At 32.5% G+C, this 25,307-nt stretch overlaps 1 protein-coding gene across 4 annotated transcripts; it reads right to left on the bottom strand.

Annotated features, from left to right (window-relative positions):
• Nucleotides 1–10,357: 10,357 nt before the first annotated feature.
• Nucleotides 10,358–25,254, bottom strand: ScpX (Sterol carrier protein X-related thiolase). Of its 4 annotated transcripts, none has more exons than XM_074143082.1 (10): nt 25,037–25,254; nt 24,844–24,970; nt 22,237–22,433; nt 21,257–21,447; nt 21,084–21,181; nt 19,450–19,589; nt 19,110–19,365; nt 18,498–18,651; nt 12,106–12,332; nt 10,358–11,345 (listed from the first exon to the last, which is right to left on the bottom strand). In XM_074143082.1, the coding sequence occupies exons 1-10, from the start codon at nt 25,085–25,087 to the stop codon at nt 11,155–11,157; spliced, it is 1,632 nt and encodes a 543-aa protein (XP_073999183.1). In that variant the 5' UTR covers nt 25,088–25,254; the 3' UTR covers nt 10,358–11,154. The 4 variants fall into 4 exon arrangements, with proteins under 4 accessions (XP_073999183.1, XP_073999185.1, XP_073999184.1 ...); XM_074143084.1 differs by having other exon boundaries at nt 19,209–19,365; XM_074143083.1 differs by having other exon boundaries at nt 22,237–22,430; nt 25,037–25,253.
• Between the last annotated feature and the right edge of the window lie 53 nt (nt 25,255–25,307).

Here is a 25,307-nt window from a genome sequence, read left to right as displayed (position 1 = left end):
CACAAATCCGGGCGTTTTTTTCGGATTGCTTCACGCAAACGGCGTTGAACTTGTAGGTAGTACTCCTTATTGATTGTTTGACCTTGTGGCAAGAATTCATGATGCACTATGCCATTAAAATCGAAGAACACAGTGAGCATAACCTTCACATTCGACCGCACTTGTCGAGCCTTTTTCGGTCTTGGCGATCCAGAATGCCTCCACTGGGACGATTGAGCCTTAGTTTCGACATCATATCCGTAAACCCATGTTTCGTCACCTGTTATAACACGTTTCAGTAGATCCGCATCGTTGTCGACTTCATTGAGTGAATCTTGAGCAACTTCCATTCTCCGCTGTTTTTGTTCGAAATTCAACAATTTTGGAACAAATTTTGCTGCCACACGTTTCATACCCAAAACATCCGAAAAAATTTCATGGCATGAGCCAATTGATATGGCAACATCATCAGCGACTTCTCTGATTGTGATTCGGCGATCGTTCATAACCATTTCTTTCACTTTTTTCACGTTTTCATCGGTTGTTGATGTGCTTGGACGTCCAGGTCGTTCGTCATCTTCAACGTTTTCGCGGCCATCTTGGAAACGCTTATACCACTCGTAAATCCTTGTTTTACTCATAGCAGACTCGCCATATGCCTTTATTAACATTTCACACACTTTATTTCATTTTTTACGCAAAATTTAATACAAATTCTTTGATCCATTTTTTTTAACAAACAAAAATCGCCAAGCTCGAAAAACACGTCTAACCTTAACGGCTGCCACTTAAGAAGTAAACAATGAATATTACTGAAAATTTTATCGTACTTCAGGGGCATATGTACCAACATAATAAAAAAAAAAAATTTACAATCAGACTCTCCAAACCCGCGAAATTTAAAAATTCCCGTTACTTTTTGAACACACCTCGTATATCTTTGCAGCGTTCTATTTACTCCAAGTATTTCTTCTAGCGGTACCATTCTTATTCTCTTCTCTGAAATCTTCTCTAACACAGTTTCCACTGAATTTTGGCTTTATTGTTTAGCCAGGAGCACTAATGTAATTTTGAACCAAAGCACGTTGTTACCTTGTACCTAGCCGGGGTTCAAAGTTACATAAAACTACAAAATGAAGCTGAGTTGTTTGCGCAATGGTTTTCACTCAGCCATAATGTTTTAGCCCACTGATTCTTAAATAAATATAGCGTTATGCCTTCATGATCCTTAATTTCCATTAATATAAATGATTATAAAATACAGCAGTGATATTAACACTATCAGATTCACACAACACCTTAAAGAAAAAGTAATACAAAAATTTGTTTGCATTCTCATGAATTATGGGATATTTCCCTGTAATAAAAAAAAAATCTTCAAATACCACCAATTGGATAGAAAGACATCAGAATCCGACAAGTATCCAACAGCATTCTGCTGCTCTCCACGACAATCATTGCTTTATATGAAGAAGATATTGTCCTATATGCGGTATTGAAATTGCATACAGAAAACTTATTTCCCAAGCCTTTAACTTTTGTTGATTGGATAGTGCCTGACCAATTGACGTCACCGCAGCTCTAGGCAATGTTATGGCGATATACGAAGGCGTTTCTATGATCTGTGAATGCAAGAAAACTTGTAATCAAAAGATTTATACAGGACTTACAAATTGAACGTTGTAGAATGAGAGTTTATTATTTATCATCAAATTCTACCAAAATTTGTAAAACATATATGTACGGTATAAGGCATGCCGAACATGCTTGCGATAATTGAAAATACGCCAAGGGTCTCGTGACTTGTCCACACTCTATTCTCGTAAGATGGTATCTGATTGCAGGCCTGTTGTTTTGTTTTTTTGAAGCGCGTCAACATCTGAGGTTGTTATTGGCGCCTGGAGGTTTTTTTTTACTACACTGTTCTCGTTTCAGACAACACTGTCCATAACCGTTCACTGAGCTGTAAGAAACTCCTAGGAAGAGAAAAAAGGGCCAGTGGCTGGATTCGAACCCGTGACCTCCACGTTGGAATCCAGTATTCAACAGCTAATTCCTTCTGTCTGATGTCTCCGTTTTAGATTTATATATTCACATATTTTTCTTAGTTCTTCTTCTAAAATATTTATAATGTACTTCAATTAATCATTGAACGCTTGGGGCAAAGAGATTTCACGAGTTTCCACAGCTCAATATTTACCATCTATTCTCGGCAAAACGTTCGCAGCGTACTGTACACTACACATACACGAACGGACAAACGTAAAGGTAACATAGTACGCATTTTAGAGTTACTACCCATAAGTGAAAACGCCAGCTTGACAGCCCCTACGAGGAGACTGCCCTGTACACTAAGATAATGTGCTGCGGGCCAATTCTCCCACTCAGCCGAAGGTTACTAGTAAGACAAGCATCATGATTATATCTTTCAAAGGTGACAAGTTCTCACTTCAAAGATTCAAATTAACATTATTGAAAGTTTAGTAATGCACATTATAACTAAGCAATGAGTCTGTTCATTTTTTTGTGTTCCAGGCAATGAGTCTGTGCATTTCTTTGTGTTCCTCTAATTCCTAAATGTTTCTCATTGGCTAACCTTTTTTGCTTTCAGTTTAATGCTTGTATCAATATTTGAAATTATCTACGCGTTATGAAAAATTGGCCAAGTTGAATCTAGAAATACAACCATTTTTGCACCAATACTTTTAAAAATGCTAATATAATACCACTAGGCCCACTTCTGAAATTAATGAAGTAGAGGGTTGGCCCTGTTTAAACACATTTAAAAAAAAAGTGATACGAGCCTGGAAAGTAAGTTTCGTTTAGGTTTTGCTCTTTCCTTTATTTTAGTAATTCTGATGGCAAATTTAGTCAAAGATCACAGTAATAATACCAGAAAAATTTAATATCAATTAGGAGTGTCCCAGTTGGCAATAAACGGTCACCTAAGGGCAGACCAAGCTAGGTCCTAGGAACAACGGAAGCATTCTACATCTGTTTAATCATTATTAAGCCGTACACCGACTTGCAATTCTGTACAGTGGCGACTGTTGCCTGAAAAAATGGTGGTAGCAGCTTATAAAACAAAATTAAGTTTTTGCAGTACAATTTCTAACTTTGAGGGAACTATTAAGGTGAAGCTTTAAGAACTAAATCCACCTTTTTACACGCGCTCTTAGTTAAAGAAAAATTTGTATCGTATTTCCTTTTCAAGATGATATCCTCTTTCTGTTAAAAACATCGCCTTAAAATCCACCAAAAATACAATTTGCAATCCAAATTTAAAATCCTGCCTAAGTCTGGTCAGCAAAAAAATATATGTAAGACTTTTTATTATTGTAATAAAAAAAACTTTTATTAATATAAATAACGGTGTAGGTAAGGCAATACCTAAACAGTCAGGACAGAAGACACATACCTTCACAATGTAAAGAAAATTATAATTGTTAAAAAATATAATCTCTAAAGATGACCTAGTCCCTTAGATCGAAAGCTTGGCCAAGATAATAATAAATAAATAAAAAACAGCTGCGGCTAATTTAGATTTGGTAGGTAACTATGTTTGTTGTATACATAATAAATGGCTATTATTATTAAAATAAAAAACATTGCTAAAATTGGCATTAATCTTTCTTCCTAAAAAAAAAAAATAAATAACTTCATTATTCTTTAAGAAAATTATTAAATCCAACATATTGACCAGGCCATTTTAACCATAAAAAGATGTATTCCTTCCCTGGTATTAGATAAAAAAAACCTCTGATTATGCATCTTACGCTACATGAAACTCACTTTACATTATAAATAAATAGTGAGAGAAAACTGACGTTTGGAGTTATTTGCCTCCAGACATAGTTATTGGTTCGGAAGGACAATTATTGGGTTTTAGATGGGCCAAAACGTTCAAGATAAAAAAAATTATAGCCAATTTTTGAGGCGTAAAGCAGAGCTTAACAGATGAATAAATTGTAAGATGAAAAATACACAGATATTTCACCTCAGTAGTGAAACAAAAGTGAATCCGGATAATACATATAGTCTGTAATATTTCAACAACTCTTTAGGTATAGCTTGCTACCAAAACGTTCATCTATACCTTCATTAATAAGGCTCAATTAAAAACAGATAATTTCTATAAAATATATGTTCTTGAATTTCTTTTTTTAAGTTATTTAGTAGATGGAAGTGAGAAACTATTTTTAAGTGAACTCATTCCACACACACTCAGGCAAGTTAGCAATGAGAGATCTATTAATAGAACTTTAGTTGAAATATTTTCTGAGGAACTAATTGTTCTTTTTTAATTTAGAGCCTTGAAAAAAACTTATCATTATAATCCATATATTATCGTTTGAATGGAAGATAATAGATTCATTATTTGAATCAAAATACTGGTTAGTGAGAAAGTGTTTTGATTAAGCTCTCTGACAATTGCAGTTGTTATTTGAGACTTCAAGTATTCTGTCTCAAACACTCTAGGACAGCCACATGAAAGGTTGCCGTTATTAAGTAGAAGAAAGAGCCTAAATCTCCCCAGCAGTCATAGATGAATTATTAACGAGAATGAACTTATTAGGAACTATTTCAGACCTTTTTGTTTTGTTTATAGCTAGCCTAATAATTAATTCTCTCTTTCCGTTTCTTTCCCTCAAGTTAAGTCCGTATGTTGTGGTGCTTGCTGCCCATCAAGACAAAGTGCCAACAGCAAGTTATGTGATTGGACACAGACAATAGAGCTCAAAAAATCAAACAGGCAAAGGTCCTTGATGATTTACTGGATTCTATTTAAAAACATTCAATGCTTGGCATGACTCACCTTTACCAACCAACTGCTGTAAGAAATTGAGTTGGAAAAATCAATCATCGCTTTCTATGCAGTTGAAAAACCAGCAATAATAATCTTTTAGCTCCCAAGAATCCGCTAATAATCAAAATGTCCAGGAGAATTTTTTTTAATTAGCCCTATATAACACTGAAACAGCACTTTAGAGAAAAGTCCAATTCTCCCTCACCCAGAAGATTCTTTAATCGAATTTAAAATTAAAAAATAAATGTTTTAAAACTACTTAAGCTCAACATGTATATGAGAAACTCGCTTCTATATGAGAAAATCTAAACAAAACTGAATAAAGTACACTTTCGGTCACTCAGAAGTCCTCGAAATGAAATTTTGAAATTTTCTCTTACCTGGTGCAGTAAAATATAATTATTATAACATTAAATTATTATTAAATAATTTTGCTTCTTCTTAAAACCAGTTACTTTGTATGAGATATGGAAAGAAAATAAGTTTATGACCAAATTTTATTACTAATAAAACATTAAAATCCCGCCGGTGAACATATTCTCCTAGCATTAGAAACAGAAAATATTTATAATGTAACGTGAGGGAATTCGTTTAGAACATTTGGAAACTAAAGATAGCTGTCTAAATTGTTCGTGCAAACTGGATCAAATTACACATTAATGTGTTTACTTTATAAGCGAAATATTACCGTTATTGTTTTCTTTTAACTACATTAAAAGACGTATTACAATCGTATAGAATTTTATTTTTCGACTTTTCTCTGGAAAAGTATAATATTTTGAGTCAAGTGAAGACGAAAAATTAGTTTTTATAAATTGTATTAAGCCAAAAGAAAAGCTTCATATGTGTGTGCAAGTCAATGTTTCCTATTCTATACTAAACTGTTTAATTAATCTCATATGTATGATATTCAGAGTCTGATCAGAATTAAAGAAAACAAAATTAATACATTTTTGATGATTCAGTCTACTTCTAAACATTTATTAAGTATTATTTTGATAGTTATGGACTATCAATAAGTTAAATAATCAATAATTTATGTCTATCCATCACAATTTTCGATTACTTTTTTTTCTGTAAAAACGTCTAGATAGTCTCTAATCTCCATCTAACGTAGAGCCTTCGTCTTTCCCACAGATAAATAAAACTCTCATTCTATTTCTATTAAAATTACATTATCTTTCACTCATTTTATGATCGTTTTTACGGCGATTTTTTTTTTCAGTTTGACTTTGTCCAAACCGTGTTTTTCAAAAATTCATTTTAGTTCATAAACAGAGCATTCTCCAAAATATTCGTTTGAAGGGCGAAGCAGCTAAGATAAGAACGGATCCTAGCGCATGAATACTATTATCTATATGTTGATGGCGACAATAACACGAAGTGAAGTTTGAAGTATTGATGATTGAATCTACTTCGTCCAGTGTAAACATAGTTATTGTCAGTATTATTGTTTCTGATTACTGATTAGAACAATCAGAATAAGAAAGAAATTTTAAATAAGTATATACTGAAAATTTCAACATTCTTTTCAATTGTTTGTTTTCTTTCTCTAACTCCTCTAGGAAGAAAGTATTCAATCGGGCAGATTTTTGAACTGGTAATAACCATCGTTTGTAGCAACCAGTGTGAAGTGTTTTCGATAATTATTTGAAATACAATATTTTTTCCAAACTGCTTTAGGTACAAAGTATGCACCCAATTTTTATCGCAACATTTTCCTTTACTTCTCTGTCGTTTCTATATGTGCGCTAAAAATTACTTTACTCGGCTAATATATTATTTGTATGAGAAGGTGGGATTTGGTTGAAAACTAATAGTATTGCTAGAAGTTATTTGTAATTTATGTATTTATCAAATAGTATTTGTATTCATATCAAAAGTAGCTCGTTTGTTGAAGAATAAATTAAGGTGAGATATCATGGATTCCTAACAAAGTAATTTTTTATTACATTAAACACTTATTTTAAACATTTATCTGATAAAGAATTATTTTTTTAAAATCTATTTTCACATTATTTTTTGGACGTTTCGGCTTTCTAAGCCATCTTCAAATAGAATTTTACAGTTTTTTTTTGTATTATGAAATTATATTCACACATTAACATTCAAATTTATTAGAAAAAATTACGTAGATATATAATACCTGTATACCTTGATTTTGAAAACTTAGTTCACATAAACTTTTTTCTTACTCTTATAATTACTTCTACTACTTCGACTTCCATTAGATAATAAGAAAATATTTTTTTATTTTATTTTATGACAGAAATGTTAAATAAAAAAAGTGGTCAGCTTACACTAATTTCTCATCAAATCAAGATATGCAGATGACAAGTTTTATATATGTACATGTATATTTAAAAAATAAAATGTTAATGTATGAATTTAATTTTGTTATACTATACTAAAAATAACAGTACTAGCTGTAAATGGCTAAGAAAACTGAAACGTCCGGAAAATAATGAAAAAATTAAAAAACCAAAAGAAAGCAAGAAAGGTTTTTCTATTCAACATTCTCCATATTAACCATCCAGTCTAAAAAAACAACAACAAATAACTAGTAAAAATTCAAAGTTTGAAAGAAGGGTAAAAGTAAGACCAGAAGTGTCATTGCATACTTCTTTTTATCTTAAAATAGCAGCACGAATTTTTCTGCGATAAATGTATTTGACACAGTAAGTAAGTCTAGACACCAAACATCGTGTCTAACTCTCGAACTGACAAATCATTGTAGGACAGTAAAATGATCAGAAACTATTCAATGAAATTAATTGCCCGTATGCTAGTGATAATTAGTTGGCCATCTGGTGGCTTTAGTGAGAACTGATAGAATAGTGATATTAGTGATCTTAATTATTTTTTTTTATGAAAGAGGCCTTGCAGTGGGACAGCCCGGGGAGTGTGCTGGAGTAGGGCCAAGCAGTGTCTTCCTTACAAGGTCGCTCTATTTGCACCATACACCCCACTCAACAAATCGTAAAAACTATATGCGCTGTGGAACACTCACATCATTTTCACTTACTACAATCTTCTCATTGCTGTAAATTCTTATACTTCAAAGTGTAACGATTTTATTAAATGTTTAATTTTACATGATACTAAATTCAACAAAAGTCAGTGATTTTTCATTTAACTTTACACTGATTAAAACTGTCCAGTAGGACAGTTGTATAAGGGTTGATCGTCAAAAACTGCAAGAAAAAGCGTAACGTTGAAAAACACCCAACTTTGACAATTTTTTTCTCTCCTTCTATAGAAGATAAAATTCCCGAATTTTCTTTAAAATATAGGGCAAATTCTCCTATATAACTGTAATTTTTTTTTTTTTGGCAACAACATAGATTAAATAGATTTTGAGAAATACGTTGCTGAAAATGGGCATAAGCGGCATTTTCAGAAAATCTTCTTCTTGTTACCTTTTTTGTAAACAACGTAGCCTAAACGCGAGAAAACGATTTTCATGAATGAGTAGTCATTCGATTCTGAATTTTATATAGATGTGCCTTTTAGGGTCTTGACGCTGTACATCGAATGGGAGAGGAGTTAGCCCCATGTATGTGAGGCCCCTTCAAAATTATTATTACTAATGACTCAGTAAAATTAAACCCGATTGTGATGAAATTTACAAGAATGAAAGAGTTAGGGTTCCCCTACGTAATATTAAGGCGACGTTCTGCTCTTACACCTACTACAGGGAAGTTTTACAATAATTTAAAATTATCGTTTCGTGAACCTATTTTCTTGAATGAAAGGTTATTTGGTTCAAAAAGTGATGTAGATTTGCATTTTTATAGATCTCGTCGCTGTGAATCTTTAGGAGAGGAGCCCCACGCAGGCCAGGCCCTCTCTAAAACTATTATTACTAGTATTTCTTCAACGCTTAGTCCGATCTCGCTAAAATTTAGCATGAAGAAGCGGTTAAAGCTTCCCTACGAGACTCTAAAGTGCCATCATGCTTTTACACCTACTAAGAGGAAGTTCTGCAATCGATCAAATTATCGACGTACGAAATGATTTTAATGAATGAATTGTCTTTCAGTTTGAAATTTTAGATACGGCTTATTAGGATCTCGATGGTATATACTTAAGAGGGGAGTTTGCCCTACGTAAATGAAGCCCCCTTTTAAACGGTTATTAATAATAACTCAGTAAATCTTCGCCCGTCTTTGATCAAATTAGGCAAGTAGAAGAATTTAGAATGCATGATATTGTCATCCTGCTCTTACACCTACTAAAGGGAAGTAGTATTTGCAACCATGCTGTATTCGCAGTTTAAATTCTCTTTGACCGTTTACGGAGAACTGTAATCGGAAATCATTTTTCTTTCCCCTCTTTAGAAGTTATTATGATCACTGCTTGTTTTCTTTTACATAAGTACGCTGAGAATTGCAATACTGATAAAAATAAGTAATACTAAAATTTAAGTAGGTATATTTATTATTCAATTATGTGATTGTAACGATGAAGGCAGCAGCCTCACTTATCCTTTGTACAGACTTTGCTTGTTTAGTTAAAAGAAAAAGATTTCTTTATACTAAAGGTTTATCCAGAATTTTTATTCTGTTTAAAGGAATCGAATATTGAAAAGGCGCCTCACAGAAATCATTATTTATAAAATAACTAATACGTGCCATTAATTCTTCACCACTTATCTCCGCACTAGAATATCCGTTTCTCCAGGCTTGTTGGCGTCTCTGCTGGTATTCCAGAATTAAGACACTTAACAATTCAATAATGACCCCTCCCATTACAATTGGACCTACAAAGGTAGTTAATGTGGCCAACTACTTGGTATTAGTTCATCCTCAGGCCAATACTAACTTGTTTGACCCATTAACCAATTGACCTCGAACCCAAAACAGAAAACCATCCTTGTTTTAAGTTATTTCACTTGTCTTTAGGAACATTTTAGATTTTTAAAATGAATACTCAACAATTTAGGACCTGATTTAGTCTATTCCCACAGATAATTTTTTCCTTTTGAAGTTGAATTTTGTTCGAATCCATTCATCCGAAGTGCAACAAAAAATAGCACAGTCTTAAGCCTAGAAGTGAGTTGTTTATTTACAAAGAGATAGGGCCTAGGGCTTTAATGCCTGAACTTTCTTTCTTTCTGAATCTCATGATATAAATAATCCGGCTTCAATTCAATAGAACCCATCATTTCAAATACTCTCTAGAAAAGTTAGAGAGCATTATTTGGACATCTCGCATTGACAAGCGAAATATGATTTAAACCGGTAAGAGAGGTTAAATTTTAACAAGTGGAAGGCTATTCTAATTCACAATCTCTGAAACCTCTGAAGAAATACTCGACACTCAAGAGCGCCACCAATAGATATTTTTAAGCCCTTACAACTGATTTATATAGATCTAATAAATTCCCGAACTGATTTATATAGACCTAATAAATTTCAGAAACTAGGGAAATCTTTTTGTCATTATCTATAAATATAATTTAATCAACAGACAGTTGATCAACAGAACCATTAAACTATTTCATTAAACTTAAGCCAATCATACAACCATCACACAACCAACAGCTCGTTTCAAATTGTAACAAAACCATTTAAAAGAAATAACAAATATAATTCTTTTATTTCATAATGATAACAATACATATTTTAATAGAAAAAGTATTACATTGTATATGAGAGTATTCCCTGAACCAATGCTATCTTCTAACTATAGTATATACTTGACTCCAATAAAAAGTGTATGTATCCCAAATTACACAATAAAATATACTGCAGAAAATGAGTTCATAAGAAATAACTTTTACACTTCATATTTTTAAAATGAGGTTTTCTGAAATTTATTTTTTTACTCGTTTCCCAACTTCTAAATTATATACTTATGCTTGGAGAAAAACTCAAATTAAGTAGGGAATGTGACTGTAAAAATTAAAAAATGATAATATAAATAATGATAATTCAAAAAATATTACGTATCAAAACGAAAATCTTGAAAACAAAAAAAAAAATACAAAAAATGGGTAAACAATTCATTTTCTTTGATAACCCAAAAATCATCAGCTACAACAGCTATATAATGCAACGCTCACCAAGTTGACTTCTATCGTATTTATTATGTTTTTAATTATTATTAATAATAAAAATAATAATATCGACTTTGTAAGAAGTTTTCATTTTATGCAGGTATTTATTCATTTTAGTTCAAACTATTAAACTTAATAAACAAATCTTGAGAAATTGCTAAATAATATTTTGAAAAATAAATTGTTCCCAGAATTACTATTGCATTAACTGTTACTCTTACAAAAAAAAGAGAGAGTTGTGAGAGAGATAGTTGTCAAAAAATCCAAACATCCGTTCACTAACGATTGTTTTTCTTTGTTTCAGCTATTACAATTTTGCCTTAAGTTCTTCTATTCTAGTGCTGGCCCTCTTCTGTAGTTCAGTCAATTTAAGAGCTAGTCCCATATTTCCTTGGATTTTGATTTTACCCTGGAAGAATGCCTTCTGTGGATTGAGTTTTCCAGAGATAAGATCGACTACATCTTCATCTTTCATTATAAAAGTTACATCTGGCTTTTCTACAACGAAATAAAAAAAATGAAATATATTTTAATTTTATTAGTTTTTCAAAAATAGAATTGTAATTTCTTAGTCTAATACTTCACTTAAGTATTGAAATGAAAACTACTTCAAAATTATTTTTTATTTTACTTACTCGTATTCACTAATAATTTTTTTTTTTACATAAATATTTGGTTTAAAAAAATTATTTTTATTCAATAAATTATAACTTAAAAAAAAAGAAGGAGTTTCAACTATTTAAACGCATTGGTACATAATTATTAATGTTTGTATTTCACAATGCCCTTATTATTTTTTCTGGTGCACCAACAACTTGGTCATTTGCGCCTAGTATTAAGTTATTATTATTATTATTATTATTTATTTTATTTTTATTTTTGAATTGTATTTTAGTAAGTTACACAAACTGAATGATATGCATCCTCATCTTTTGTATGCATGCATTACTATTTAAAAATTGCTTAAAAAACAATTTTTCTAAAACTTAACTATCCATCCAAATTAACTTAACAAATAAATATCCTTCCAAAAGGGAGCATTACCAACTTCGTTGTGGATACCATAAGAGCTGTAATATCAAAGGACTGATTATTTTTATGAAACTTAAAAATCTGGAACAACTTGTCAATTCTCAAGGGTTTCGTAGACTTCGGTATTTTAAAATGGCACAAAAACGATGAAATGTAGTGAGAGGGCGTTTATTTCGGCTAGAATAAAACGTTATGTGTGTATCACAACTGTCTGTTTGTTGTTTACCTTTTCCATTGTAGACAACAGAGCCTCTTCCAGTCTTAGCATTTATAATCCACATTCCCTCTTTTCCTTCTGAATTTTTCACTTTAAAACAATAAATGCCTCTAACTTTTTCTATTAAGTTATCCTTATCATCTTGCATAGCACCTTCCAAAATCTTAAAGAGTCGTGCTACTTTAAATATTGAAGGATCTTTAACAGCTTCTGTAGGATTCAACTTCAGGTAGGATCTGGGAACCAAAATAACAATAATTAATAAGTAAATAAAAAACTGAACCAATGAAATGAACACTTATCTTTTAGGAAACTAATAAACTAGTTAATTGCTATGACCCCGTAGGGGGAAGTGGATTAGCCACTTCTTCAGGGTACTTGGCGTCCCTGCGGGTATCCCAGCCTAACAACATGAACATGAGCAACATATACTGTTACACCCCAATACATTTACACAGTACACAAAGGGCATAGCCAACTGTACAATGAGGGGTTTGTCAGCTCGGAACCTTTGTGCAGATTGTGTCAGGATGAGGAGGAAACGGCCTCTCACTGGCTGTTCGATTGTGTTGCAATCGAGTGATTGCGCTATGAAACCTTTGGAGCTTTGAGACCAAAGGAGATGGTAGCGCAAAAAGAACTAGTAGGGAAAGTCCTCAACCTATTTAGAAGGGGAGGTTTCGACTACTAGATTTAAATGGGGATGGCACAATAAGCCTCTTTTGGCTGCGGCGCCGTGGGGCATAAGTCCCACCCCGGTAATCTAATCTTATTCTTAATTGTTTTTTTTTTTGCGTTTATTGTGCTACAATCAGCACGTTAGCGCTATAAGTAACAATGATAACAGTGAACATGTCGAAGTAAATGAGTGGAGAAGTTACCCAGTGGTGACACTCCAAAACATTATATGTTTAGTCACTCTCTTCACTTGAGAGGAGATCACGAGGCCACTGTCGTTTAAGACGTCTTGTCGGGTTGTCAGGAAGAGTTCTAGAAGAAAGATTTTGAGCTAGAGGATTTATATGAGATTGCAGGCTGAAGTGGAGTTTTCTGTATCGTGTTTTAGCAACTTGGGTGACAAAAGGAATGTTAAGGTCAGTGTGTATAGTCAGATTGGAGACATAAAATGGAGCGAATACGATAGTTCGAAGTATTTTAGATTGTAGCAATTGAATCCTTTGGAGATTGGAGCGTTTGGTTGAACCCCACAGCTCTATTCCATACGCCCAGATGGGTTTTAAAATAGAAGTATAAATCAGTCTTTTGTTGTCCAGAGAGAGTTTAGATCTATCGTCTAAGAGTCTTTTAAGTAGTCGATAGCGTCTGTTTAGTTCTGTTCTTTTAAGTCTAGTGTGGAGGTCTGGGGGTTAATTGTTATGATCTAAAAAATAGTTTTTAAAATTAAAAACGTCATGTACGATGAAGAGACTTTCAAATAACTCATTTTTGAACCTTTTTTTTCTTAGGCTCCCAATATAAAATTTTCAAGCTTTTTTTTGGTGTTTTTTTTTTCAAAAAGACAACTATTTTAAAAATAAAGAAATATTTTCTATAAAGTAAATTGGCTACTATAATTATCCATCATAAACCTGAGATACCACAACCTACCACATCCTACTGGTCAATAAATATCTCGCCTGTACCGGCGAAAATCCTCGAACAGCTTCAGACGAATCCTTAAATAGAGTTGCTAACGAAAAGGTGTATGGTTAACAATGGTTTAAATTCTACGCCCGCCATATTTCCTGCACGGGACCGTAAATTTCACTGTGGAAAAAGTACGATCCTTAGGTCTGTACTTAGGCAAAGACTAACTTAGAACACCCTTTTACAAGACTGGAAAAAGACTAGTAGTTCTCAATCAATCCAACAAACTTCTCCCTCCCCACGCACTATCACAAACAACGCTCCAGAACGATTGATACACCATTGGCCCGGCGACCATCTCAGAGATTAGATAGTCTCAGTGCTCATTGGCTAGTGAAATTTTAATAACGTTACATCATTGGAAGATACCCCCCACATGACTCTCACTCCAGCCCCATTTATTATATATATGGCCCCTTCAAAATTATTATTGCTAAATTATTATTGGGTAAATGTGTGGTCACTGTCAAATTCAATTCTAATTTTTTCCATAATCTAAACCTTGTTGTAACCTTACAGAAACATCATAGAGCATTATTAGGTCGAGATTGGCTAGATGTCCTTTCACCAGCTTGGCGACAAATATTTCTTTCAGATAATAGCCCAGGTGTGATGGAAAGCAATGTAGGTAAGACCAATCAGATTAAACCCTTATTAGTTAACAGTGTCAATAAATCATGTGTTATTCAGGAACTTGAAGAAAAATTTCCTGCAGCATTCAGTAAAAAATCAAATAATGAACCTATTAAACATTTCAAAGTCAATATAAATTTAAAAGAAAATTGTGTCCCTATTTTTTGCAAAGCTTATGATGTTCCTTATGCATTACGTAACGAAGTGAAAAAAGAGTTATCATTTCTTGAAAACAAAGGTATCATATCTAGAGTTAGAAATAGTCAGTGGGCCTCTCCCATTGTGTGTGTTCCAAAAAAAAATGGTAAAATTCGTATTTGTGTAGATCTAAAAGTAACGGTCAATAAATTTTTGTCTGTAGATCAATATCCCTTACCAAAGCCAGAAGATTTGTTTCAGAGACTTCATAATTGTAGAATATTTTGTAGGTTAGATTTGTCGAATGCCTATTTGCAGTTGCAAGTAGATGAAAACAGCAAGAAATTCTTAACTATTAATACTATTTGTGGATTGTTTGTTTACAATCGCCTTTGTTTTGGTCTATCATCAGCTCCCGCAATTTTTCAATCTGTTATAGACGAAATCTTAAAAGATATTGACTTTTGTGGTGCTTACCAAGATGACATGATCATTGGAGGAAAAGATGTAGAATCATGCAAAAACACATTGTTTATTGCCTTAAATCGACTTAATGATCATAATGTCAAAGTAAATTTAGATAAAAGTGAATTCTTTGTTAACTCATTAGAAGTGCTGGGTTATAATCTTAGTGATAAGGGCGTCAGTCCTTGCAAGTCCAAAATAGAAAAATTAGTGAATGTACCGCGTCCACAGAACATTACACAATTAAAGTCCTATTTAGGATTATTCAATTATTACCATAAATTTGTTAAAATGGCACCAGATATATTAGAACCATTACATAAACTACTTAGGAAAGATGTGTCTTGGTTATGGTCAAATGAATGTGAACAGGCATTTCTTAATAGTAAACAAGCCATTTCAGATAAATCCCTTTTGGTTTTGTTCGATCCGGATAAACCAATAATACTAACTTGTGATAGTAGTTGTTATGGTCTAGGTGCAGTCTTAAGTCATATCTTCGACGGTGTTGAACAACCTATAGCTTTTGAATCAGCGACCCTTACAGCTGCTCAGAAAAATTATAGTCAACTTCACAGAGAAGCATTGAGTATCATTTTTGGAGTCACTAAATTTCATAAATATCTTGCAGGAAATAAGTTTACAATAAGTTACTGATCACGAACCGTTAATGTCCCTTTTTTCAGAAAAGAAAAAACTTCCACAAATTGCCGCAGCAAGATTGCTTCGTTGGTCTTTAATACTTTCCTCTTACCAATACACTATCAAATTTAAAAAAGGATCCAATATACAAAATGCCGATTGTTTGTCACGTCTACCGGACAATAGTGTAGTTGATTTGCCAGAAGACAATATAGATTGTGATTTTGTTTACTTGTCTACACCCATAATTCCATATAAAGAAGTAGCTTCAGCTACAACCAAAGATCTAATACTGAGCAAAGTTTTAAATTGTATAAACGGTAATTTAAATGAACTGAATAGTAATAGTAATTCACCGCTCAAAAAGTATCTTAAAATTCGTAATCTACTCTCTGTTCAAGAAGGTTGCGTCATGTATGGTAACAGGGGGATAATTCCTGATCAATTAAAAGAAAAAGTTCTTTCACTTATTCATGATAATCATGTAGGTATAACTAGATGTAAAATGTTGGCAAGATCATATGTATGGTGGTTTAGTTTAAACTCTGATATTGAGCAAAAAGTCAGGTCATGTAAAGTTTGTCAGTTAACGCAAAACAAATCTCCAATTGTAACTAAGTCATGGCCAGTGTCTAAAACTCCATGGCATAGAGTACACATAGATCTTTTGGATACGCACAAATCTAAATTATTAATTATAATAGATGATTATACTAAATGGGTTGAGTGTTTCATTATGAACAATACCATTTTGAGCAGTGTAACAGCAAAGTTATGTGAATGTTTTTCTAGATTTTACCTAACGTCATAGTCACTGATAACGGTCCACCCTTTTGCGCTAAAGAATTTGCTACGTTTTGTGAAAACCGTACTATCAAGTTAATACAGATACCGCCCTATAATCCCCGTTCAAATGGTTTAGCGGAGAGAGAGGTGCAATCCTTTAAAAAATTATTAATTAAATCAGTACTAAGTCAAAAGTCAGATATTCCGTTACAAACTCGAATAAGTCAATGTCTATATTCCTTAAGATCAACTACTTCCAGTGTAACCGGAGTTTCTCCTATGAGTCTTATGTTGAATTACGAACCTAAAACTCCTGTTTCAATATGTAATCCTGTCAGTTGTCAAAATAAAAATAAGCATTTAAAGAGTCCCAAAAAAAAGTCAGTAAGATTTGACATCCCTAAATGTAAAACCTTTTACGTGGGTGAGAAAGTCCTTGTACATTTGTACGGTCAAAAAGGTCCATTTAAATGGCTACAAGCTGTAATTCACAAGAGACTAGGTAATATGGTCTATTTGGTTAAACTCAATTCAAAAGAAATAAAAAAGGTACACATGTCACAACTAAAACTTAGTTACTTAAATAACAAAGATCATTTCGATCAAGAAAACGAAAATTACTTTCATATTGTATCTAATAACAATAATAACTTTGAAAACAATTCAAAAAGTGTAGCAATTGAGTCTGATCAAGAAGATGAGAGTCGTATGTTTGTAAATAAAGATGTCAGTCCTAAAGCCAATACATATACTAGACCTGTAAGAATAATAAAGCCACCAAAAAGATTTTCTCATAGTGATTATACATGATGTAAATGTAAATAAAATGTAATGTATATTGTATTATATTAATCCATAGTAGAACGTAAGAACACAAAGTAGTGTAAACCCTTATAGTGCAAGAGTGCATGCAAATCTTTTAAAAGGGAGAGTGATGTTGTATAATCGATTGTAATAAATATGTATTATCGATAGTCAGTGATATGTAAGGAAGAATATGGAGGATGGCGTCAAATATGGGAGTCTAAAATAAAAGCTATAATGAGAAGTCTGTGTAGTATATAAATTGTAGTATATACCTTTTGTCTGATAACCAAGTCACAACACTAATAACTCTGTAAATATTAGCCCGATAAAGATAAAATCTGGCAGGATGAAAGGGTTGGGGCTCCCCTACGTAATGTTAAAGCGACATTCCGCTCTTACACCTATTAAGAGGAAGTATTGCAATCGTATCAAATTATCGACGCGTATACCGATTTTATGCATGAAGTGACTTTCGAATCGAAGCGAAGGGGAGTTTGCCCAACGCAATTAAGGCTCTCTCTAAAACTATTATTACTAATATTTCTATAATGCTTAGTCCCATTTTGATAAAATTTAGAACGAAGAAGTGACTACGTGAAGTTCCTACGTGACCCTAAACTACCATCAAGCTCTTACACCTACTAAGAAGAAGTACTGCAATCGTGCGTATTTGAAGATTAATTTCTCTTTGCATTTTAGGGAAAAATACTGCAATCGCAGTAAAATTATTCAAACTTTTCATAAGCAGAAGTACTGCAATCGCACTTTAATTACGTTATTTACATAAAAATAACTTCCAACTCTATTCAAAACGTTTTCTCAAGAAAATTGCTTTTTAGGATTCTTCGGTAACCACAACTAAAAGCATTTAAGCATTCTCTCACCATTTAACGGTACAAGAGTTAACCCACATACTTAATTTAGTGTACCTTTTGGTGTTTAATCAACCCTTGTACGTACTTAACTTTTTAAACTGTTAGTTTTTGTTAAAGAGATATAATTAGGTTTACCCGTGGGCTTACAATAGAAGCTTAACAACCTTCCAGCTTTTTCTTATTTCTGCCCTTTTTAAAGAACATGACTTGAAATAACGAACTTACACGATTAAAGCGACAGTTTCGATGTGAACTTGACATGCTTTATGACAAGATTGCTTCACCCAAGTTTAAAGCCGCCACGATTCTTATGAGAGAAACCCACAATTAAAAAATCGATAGTCTTTGTAGAAACATAGTTTTAAACTATAAGAAGCTAAAATAAGTTTAACTAAATAAAATCCAAACCTATTTTGGTGTGGGAAGCCAAGTTGATACAGAGCCACAACTACAGCGCCGCCCAGACCTATATTATGTTGGAGTGCAAGTTTTGCTGAAGGTACCTGTCGTTTGCCTGACTCGCCCCTCAGCTGCCAGCACAGCTCAGCACACTGCGCCAGTCCTGAAAACCATCAGTTCCCATTTTTAAATTATTAGTAAATTAAATTTGATGAATTTTCATTTAAGAATCATTAAAATAACTGGGTGTATAAAATAAAAATCTTTTTAAACGAAAGACATCCAGAGGACTTCGAAACTAGAAACCATGGAATTGCTACCATACACACAAACCAGACATACACTAATTTTTATACACAGTGATTTGACCTTAGAAAAAGATAGTTCAAGACAGCCATTGATAAATAATGATGCGCCTGAACAAAAAAACCACAAGTACACTTGCAAGGCCTGCATAACCGGGAGTGCTTAAAGACACCGTTTTGCCGCTATTTCTAAGGTACCGAAAAGTAAGAAGATGAATTTGAAAAGTGCCGAGGAACTTCATCTGAATAACCAAGAGAATGGAGAACCTTATTCTAAAACTGAGGCATCACTTAAAGCGTGATGCTAGTGGTTTACCTGTAGCTCCAAGAGGATGTCCTTTAGAAATCAGACCTCCAGATGGATTAATAACCACACGACCCCCATAGGTATTATCACCGGAGTCAATAAACTCACCCGCACAACCAGGGGGGCAAAGTCCAAGAGCTTCATATGTGATTAATTCATTAGCTGAGAAACAATCATGAAGTTCAACTACATCCACTTCATCAGGCTTTCGTCCAGTTGAACTGAACAGACGTTCTGCAGCAGTTTTGGTCATATCATATCCTACCTGTTAAGTAAAATAATTTAATAGCATCAAATAATGTTTATTTACAATTGTAAAATATTTAGCTAATGTAATCAGCAAACTTACAATTTTCATACAACTTTTGTCACGGAAAGTGGAAGGAAGATCAGTAACCATCTCCATGCCAAGTATTTCTACTGCATTCTCCTGAAGCCCATGCCTAAAAACAAATTCCTCGCTAGCCAAGATAGCAGCTGCAGCGCCGTCTGGAAAATTAAACACGGAGTAAGTTAAAGAAACAAAAATAATAATAACTTAAAACAAGACTGGAATAGTCGATAGCGGGAAAAGAACAAGTCTGTGTAGGCTCACAGGACCTAATTTATATACTAGTATATAAATATGTGCTTCTTAACTCTAAACTATTTTTTTCCAATTTTTATAAATGCCAAATTAGTAACATTAATAACAACTAATTCAGGCGTCAATGATCAGATAGCATACAGTCCCTTTTAAAGCCAACTGCTTGGCACTAGCTCCACAGATTATCTGCAAAGGCACAATGATTTCGCCAAGATTGTCCACTTTATGATAAGAACAGCGGGCCGCTATAGATCAAGCCTCCTGAATTGTTACAGATGAACACTGTAAAATTTATTGGGTATCCTAAAAAGATCATGTACTTAGATGTTTGCAATAACAACCAAGATGTATTGCTGCTACATCTGTAGCAAATAAAATCGTTCTGAACGCTGTCGTGATTCTTTTGTATTAGAATTTACGGGCACAGTGCAAGAAAAATATTATGATATACCAGAAGTTATACGCTTCGAGCAGAAACAAATATATTAGATGGACCTCACTATATATTAGATTGACCTGTTCGTAGTCTCAATAAATAACTTAATAGCAAATGTTGAGCAGATACTTAAAGGCTCTGTAGTTGCCAATGGGTTCAATAAGATGCACAGAAATGGGACCCGAGGATATCCTAGACTTGTGCGTTAAAGTTTAGAAATCACCTGATAATATACGAATTGCGTGACGAGGAATAATTAATAACAATAATAACGATAATAATAATAAAAACAGCAATAACAACAAAACAACAACCGTTCATTCTAACTAAAACTGATAGATAAAAAAGACGATGAAAAAGATAGCAACTCCAGGAAACACCATAAGCTGGGAATAAAGACACTCTGAAACCTAGAAACATAACCAATTTAACAATAATCATAACGACCTTTTATAGTCAGAGTAGAATTTGGGACTAAAATGGTAACTATGGAAGTGCAAAAAGTAGTCATTTTGAACATCCTGCGAATTGTTGTCCGTCGGCATAAAATACAACTGATTTCAAAATGACGTCCAAGATAGTGTAGAATAATAATAATAATAATAATAGGACAAAACAGTTTCCTCCGAATGATAAAAATAATTAGACCAAACAAAATTGTAAAAATTAAAGATTGTCATAAAATAAAAAACTGTATAGTAAAATGTATTTAAATGTAATCTGATAAAAGAAAATCCACTATTTAGTGTTCAATTAAAACCCTCACAATAAAATTTAAACAAAAAATTAAACTATGGTATTCTGCATATCCAAAACCACGATTATTGTAAACTTTTTCAGTTTTTTCAAAAGTTGAAAACCAAATTTTTTTTTTTTTTTTTATAATTTAGTTCTATTGTAGGAAAAAAATAGAGCCTGAAAAGTAAAGTCAATAAGTTAGTAAGCGTAAAATAAAAATTACCTGATGTTGGGCAACATTGCAACTTTGTTAGAGGACCAAAAACTGTAGGGGACTTTAAGATATCATCCAAGCTATATTCTTCTTGAAACTGAGAATACCTACACAATAAATTCTAAATGATTATTAACAATAATATAAATTATGAATTCAAAATTACAAAAACCATAACTAACGGATTATTGGTGGAATGCTTATGGTTTTTATAAGCAATTTTAGCCATATGTTCTGCTTTTGTTCCATAAAGTTCCATATGTTCTTTTCCTGCATTTCCGAACATCTGTGCTGTAATTGGGCTTCCGTCAATGTCAACAAGTTCGGATAGTGCTTCCACATGTTTATCCATTGGATTTGTACGATCATAAAACTGAATGCATTGTTCAATTAAAATTCACAGACTAAAGGCATAAATAGTAAATAATTAATTTCATACCAACAGAAGAAAAAAGTGAACTATCAACAAAAAGACTGCTGTGTGCAGTTTTCTAGATAATTTGTAAGTTGGAAACGAATAGTAAGACACATGCTTATTCGCGAACTCTCACTTGAAATCTTGCAACCAAAAAAAGATCTTGTCAAAGTTGTTGAAAAAGATCTTGAAAAAGTTGTGCATTTTTGATTTGTTTTATCATAAATACTGAATGGAAATTTAGCTGATTTTTATCCATTATCAGATGACAATTTATCAGTTTGTGTTGAGGATTTGATTTCAATCAGCCTCTGCTGATGGATAAAAACCCAGAACTGGTCATAAATAGAAATAACATGCGTGCTACAACTGATAGAGTCAGCGACATAAACAAACACAGTGGACTTAACCACACTTTTAACGAAAAGGAAAGTAATAAACGCTTATAAAGAGTATACTTTGTAATCTACTTGGATATCTCAGTGAGGTGACACTTCCGATGTTGAAATTTTTGTTAAGCTTGCCGCGACCATAGAGGCGCGTTTTATTTCAAATTTCGGTTTTTATGATTTTCGTGTTTTGAGTTCTGGTGGCTAAACACATTAACAAACAGACACGAGAGCCATATTCAAACCAGTAAGTAAAATCACTTTTTCAAATAGTACAGAAATTTTTTTTAAAAAATTTGTACAACCAGATTTTTTAGCAAGAGACAGCTATATCTTTTGAGTCAGAATGCATTCTAACCTTAGAAGTTAGAGAACCTCTTTCCATTTTTTCGAAGCCTAAAGCGAGCACACAATCAGCTGATCCTGACTCCACAATCTGCTTGGCCATCATTAATGCCGTAGACCCAGTAGAGCAGTTATTATTCACATTGTAGATTGGAACTCCAGTCATGCCTACTTCATAAATAGCCCTTTGACCACAAGTAGAGTCTCCTTCTCAAAAAAAGGTAGTTTTTTAATGCACACAAAGTAATGATTATTACAAAATTGTTATGGGTCAAAGTTAAATTCTTTAACTAGAAATGTTCTATTGGGTTGTCCGGAAAATAATGCAGGATTTTGTTTTCTTTAAAATACCCCTTTAAATAGTAAACTGTTTGTTTGTTGGACTTTTAACTTTTATAAATGTAAACACTTATTAATCTTCTTTCAAACAAAAATGTTTGTTTACCTTTACTAAGATGTCAAAGCGTGATTTTCGAGTTTAATTTTGTTTTACGAGTTCAAACTCGGCCGGATTTTTTTTTTTTTTACCATAATCCTGCATAATTTTCCGGTCAACCCAATATAATTCCAGCTAGCTATACAGTAATGAACTAAGCTATCCCAATTTTTTGCCATTCAAAATTACTTCTCCGCTATGTACAATATTTGCTTTTTTAAAACATTTACTCAAAACTCTGTTAATATTTTACATGTCACTAACAAGTGGTAAGGATTTTCTTGCTCTTTAAAAGTTACATAATGCGCACAAGATATTCGTATCTAATATGGTTTACAATTTAAATTTAATTATTTTATTTATTTAAAGATCCAACAAGCTTTTCTAACGATAATTTCCATAAATGGCTAACATTTTCTTAGCCTAAGTTTTTATACAGGACATACGAGTTTGAGTTATCAGCTGAAACAAGAAATGGGTTGGAAACCTATTCCACTGCAGTAATATTATTTTCAGCCTCAAAGTTACATTTTACCATAAAGTTTTACTATTCTTCAAAACGCCTAAGAATTCTTCAAATTTGTAACTATAAAACTGCATTATTATAAAACACTTTTTTCGTAAATAACAAATAGATCTATAATTTTTATTAGCTCTAAAAAACAAATTTTATCAAACACTTCTCTAATTTCTGGCAAGAAATCTTGGTCTATGCCAGAGGTCGCCAAACTTTTTGATCATGGACCAATCCATCGACCCCCATAAAAGTAATTTTCAGTTAATTAAAATAAAACTATTAGGTACTGTGTTTGTACATTTATTTTATGATTTTAAACATTTATTAAAGTAATTTAATAAAGTATTATAGATTAGATCGCTTCGATAATGAAATTGCGCGTAGTTAGGAGATGAGAATTGCCAAGATAAGAAGTTGGAGAACATTGTGTGACAATAGTTTTATGAAAAATATCTTGATATTGAAATTTAAATACCTTAATATTTATTAAATAAGTAATTACAAATAAGTAAAAATAATATGTATAGTAACTACAGTATTGCTTCTTAATTAATGAGATGAGTGTGCCTGGTGTTTCTTTTTGCTAAATTCGCTATATTGGGTTCGAAATTGTTTTTCCTTCGACCCCCTGGCTCAGATCGACCCCTACTTTTGTTAAATAGACCCCTGGTAGTCCACTTTGGCGACCTCTGGTCTATGCTATTGTTAGTTTCTCTTAATTTCTCCCTATTATTCAAAATGTTCACTTTGGACTTAATGAAACAAACTTTCCCTGAATCGAGTGTATGTTTCCTTTGGCTCCAACTCTTTTTATTCTAACGAAATCTGACCTTTTATGGCTAAATCCAAATTCCAAATAAATAAAAAAAAATTTAATTCCTCATATATCTAATATTATCTTCTTCAATGTAGTAGAAACTTAAACTCCAAATCTTGTTTTCTAATTTTTTCACATAATCTTATGTTTTCAATTTTAATTGCAACAAATTCTGTCAACTTTTCAAATTTTTCATTCAACCTCAACAAATTTACATTTCCAGTATTTTTACGCAAATCATTCTCAATATCTATTAATACATTTTCAATGTCAGTCGATAAGAAACATTCAGAGTCAAGACATACTGTGTATTTGGAAGAATTACTTAATTACCAGATAAGCAATACCCCCACAAAGTGGCAAGTTAAGACTACCACTGAATTCAAAACCAATTAAGCAAGTATTTTCAAAAGAAGATTACACAAAACTGCTCGTTAAAAAACTTAAAAATTTAAGTGTATGGTAGAATTAGCGTTATTTTATAAATATCCTAATTTTAACGTAATAAAAGTAACAAAAAACATTTAAATAATGAAAATTCAAAGATTCGTTACCATTCACTGAAATGAAGCAACTTCTTAAGCATAAAATGAGAGTCAGAAATCATAAATAATTTTGGCAAATTAAATGCCGAAAAAGTAAATTTACCTCATTATCAGATAAATTTTTCTAATAAAAAGTATATATTGTAATTGGTTTCTACATTTAATCTGTCAACACTTTCATAATGGTAAAAATCATCTTACTTCCTTAAAAAATGATATTTGTAACTTCTTTTAGGATTAGAACTTCTCTTTAGAAATTCTTTATGTACATGGAAGAACATGCTTCATTACATTACAATACTTACCATAAACATATCCTACACAACAGCTTTTCACATCATCATGAGCAATTCTAGCATCTTCTAAAGCTTTCATTACTGCCTCTTTGGCTAATTCTGGATAATCTTTGTCACTCTTTCCGGGTTTATAAAACTAGGGAAGTAAATAAGTTAAAACAAAATACAATAAACAAATATTAAAATAAAAATAATCCATTACCTTTGTCATTCCTACGCCCACAACATAAACTTTTCCACGCGTTAACACCATGTTTTTTAGATATATTATGTCTCTCTACGTTTCGGCAATGTACTACACAACAAAACTCTCAAAATCAATTTAACTACTAGAGAATGGAGATTAACGTATGATTAAGCATATTTACAGATTACTCCCTACAATCACTAATGTATGCCTTACCTCCTCCCAAAACATTAGAAAACCGAACATCGATCTTAAATCACTTATCGATTTATCGTATTATATTGAT

Source organism: Rhodnius prolixus, unplaced genomic scaffold (genome assembly GCF_049639745.1).
Source record: "Rhodnius prolixus isolate KJV_2025 unplaced genomic scaffold, Rpr scaffold_12, whole genome shotgun sequence".
Classification (NCBI taxonomy): Eukaryota; Metazoa; Arthropoda; class Insecta; order Hemiptera; family Reduviidae; genus Rhodnius; species Rhodnius prolixus.
The sequence above is the reverse complement of the archived record's forward strand: the minus strand, read 5'-3'. Positions and strand labels throughout refer to the sequence as shown.

What these genes read in the sequence shown, in the direction of transcription:
- ScpX (XM_074143082.1), bottom strand. Translation starts at nt 25,087, where the DNA reads ATGGTGTTAACGCGTGGAAAAGTTTATGTTGTGGGCGTAGGAATGACA. An exon ending in TTGTGTAGGATATGTTTATG is followed by an intron (nt 22,434 to 24,843) that starts GTAAGTATTGTA and finishes CCTTTTTTTGAG; the next exon opens with AAGGAGACTCTACTTGTGGT. An exon ending in GGCTTCCCACACCAAAATAG is followed by an intron (nt 12,333 to 18,497) that starts GTTTGGATTTTA and finishes TTTGGTTCCCAG; the next exon opens with ATCCTACCTGAAGTTGAATC.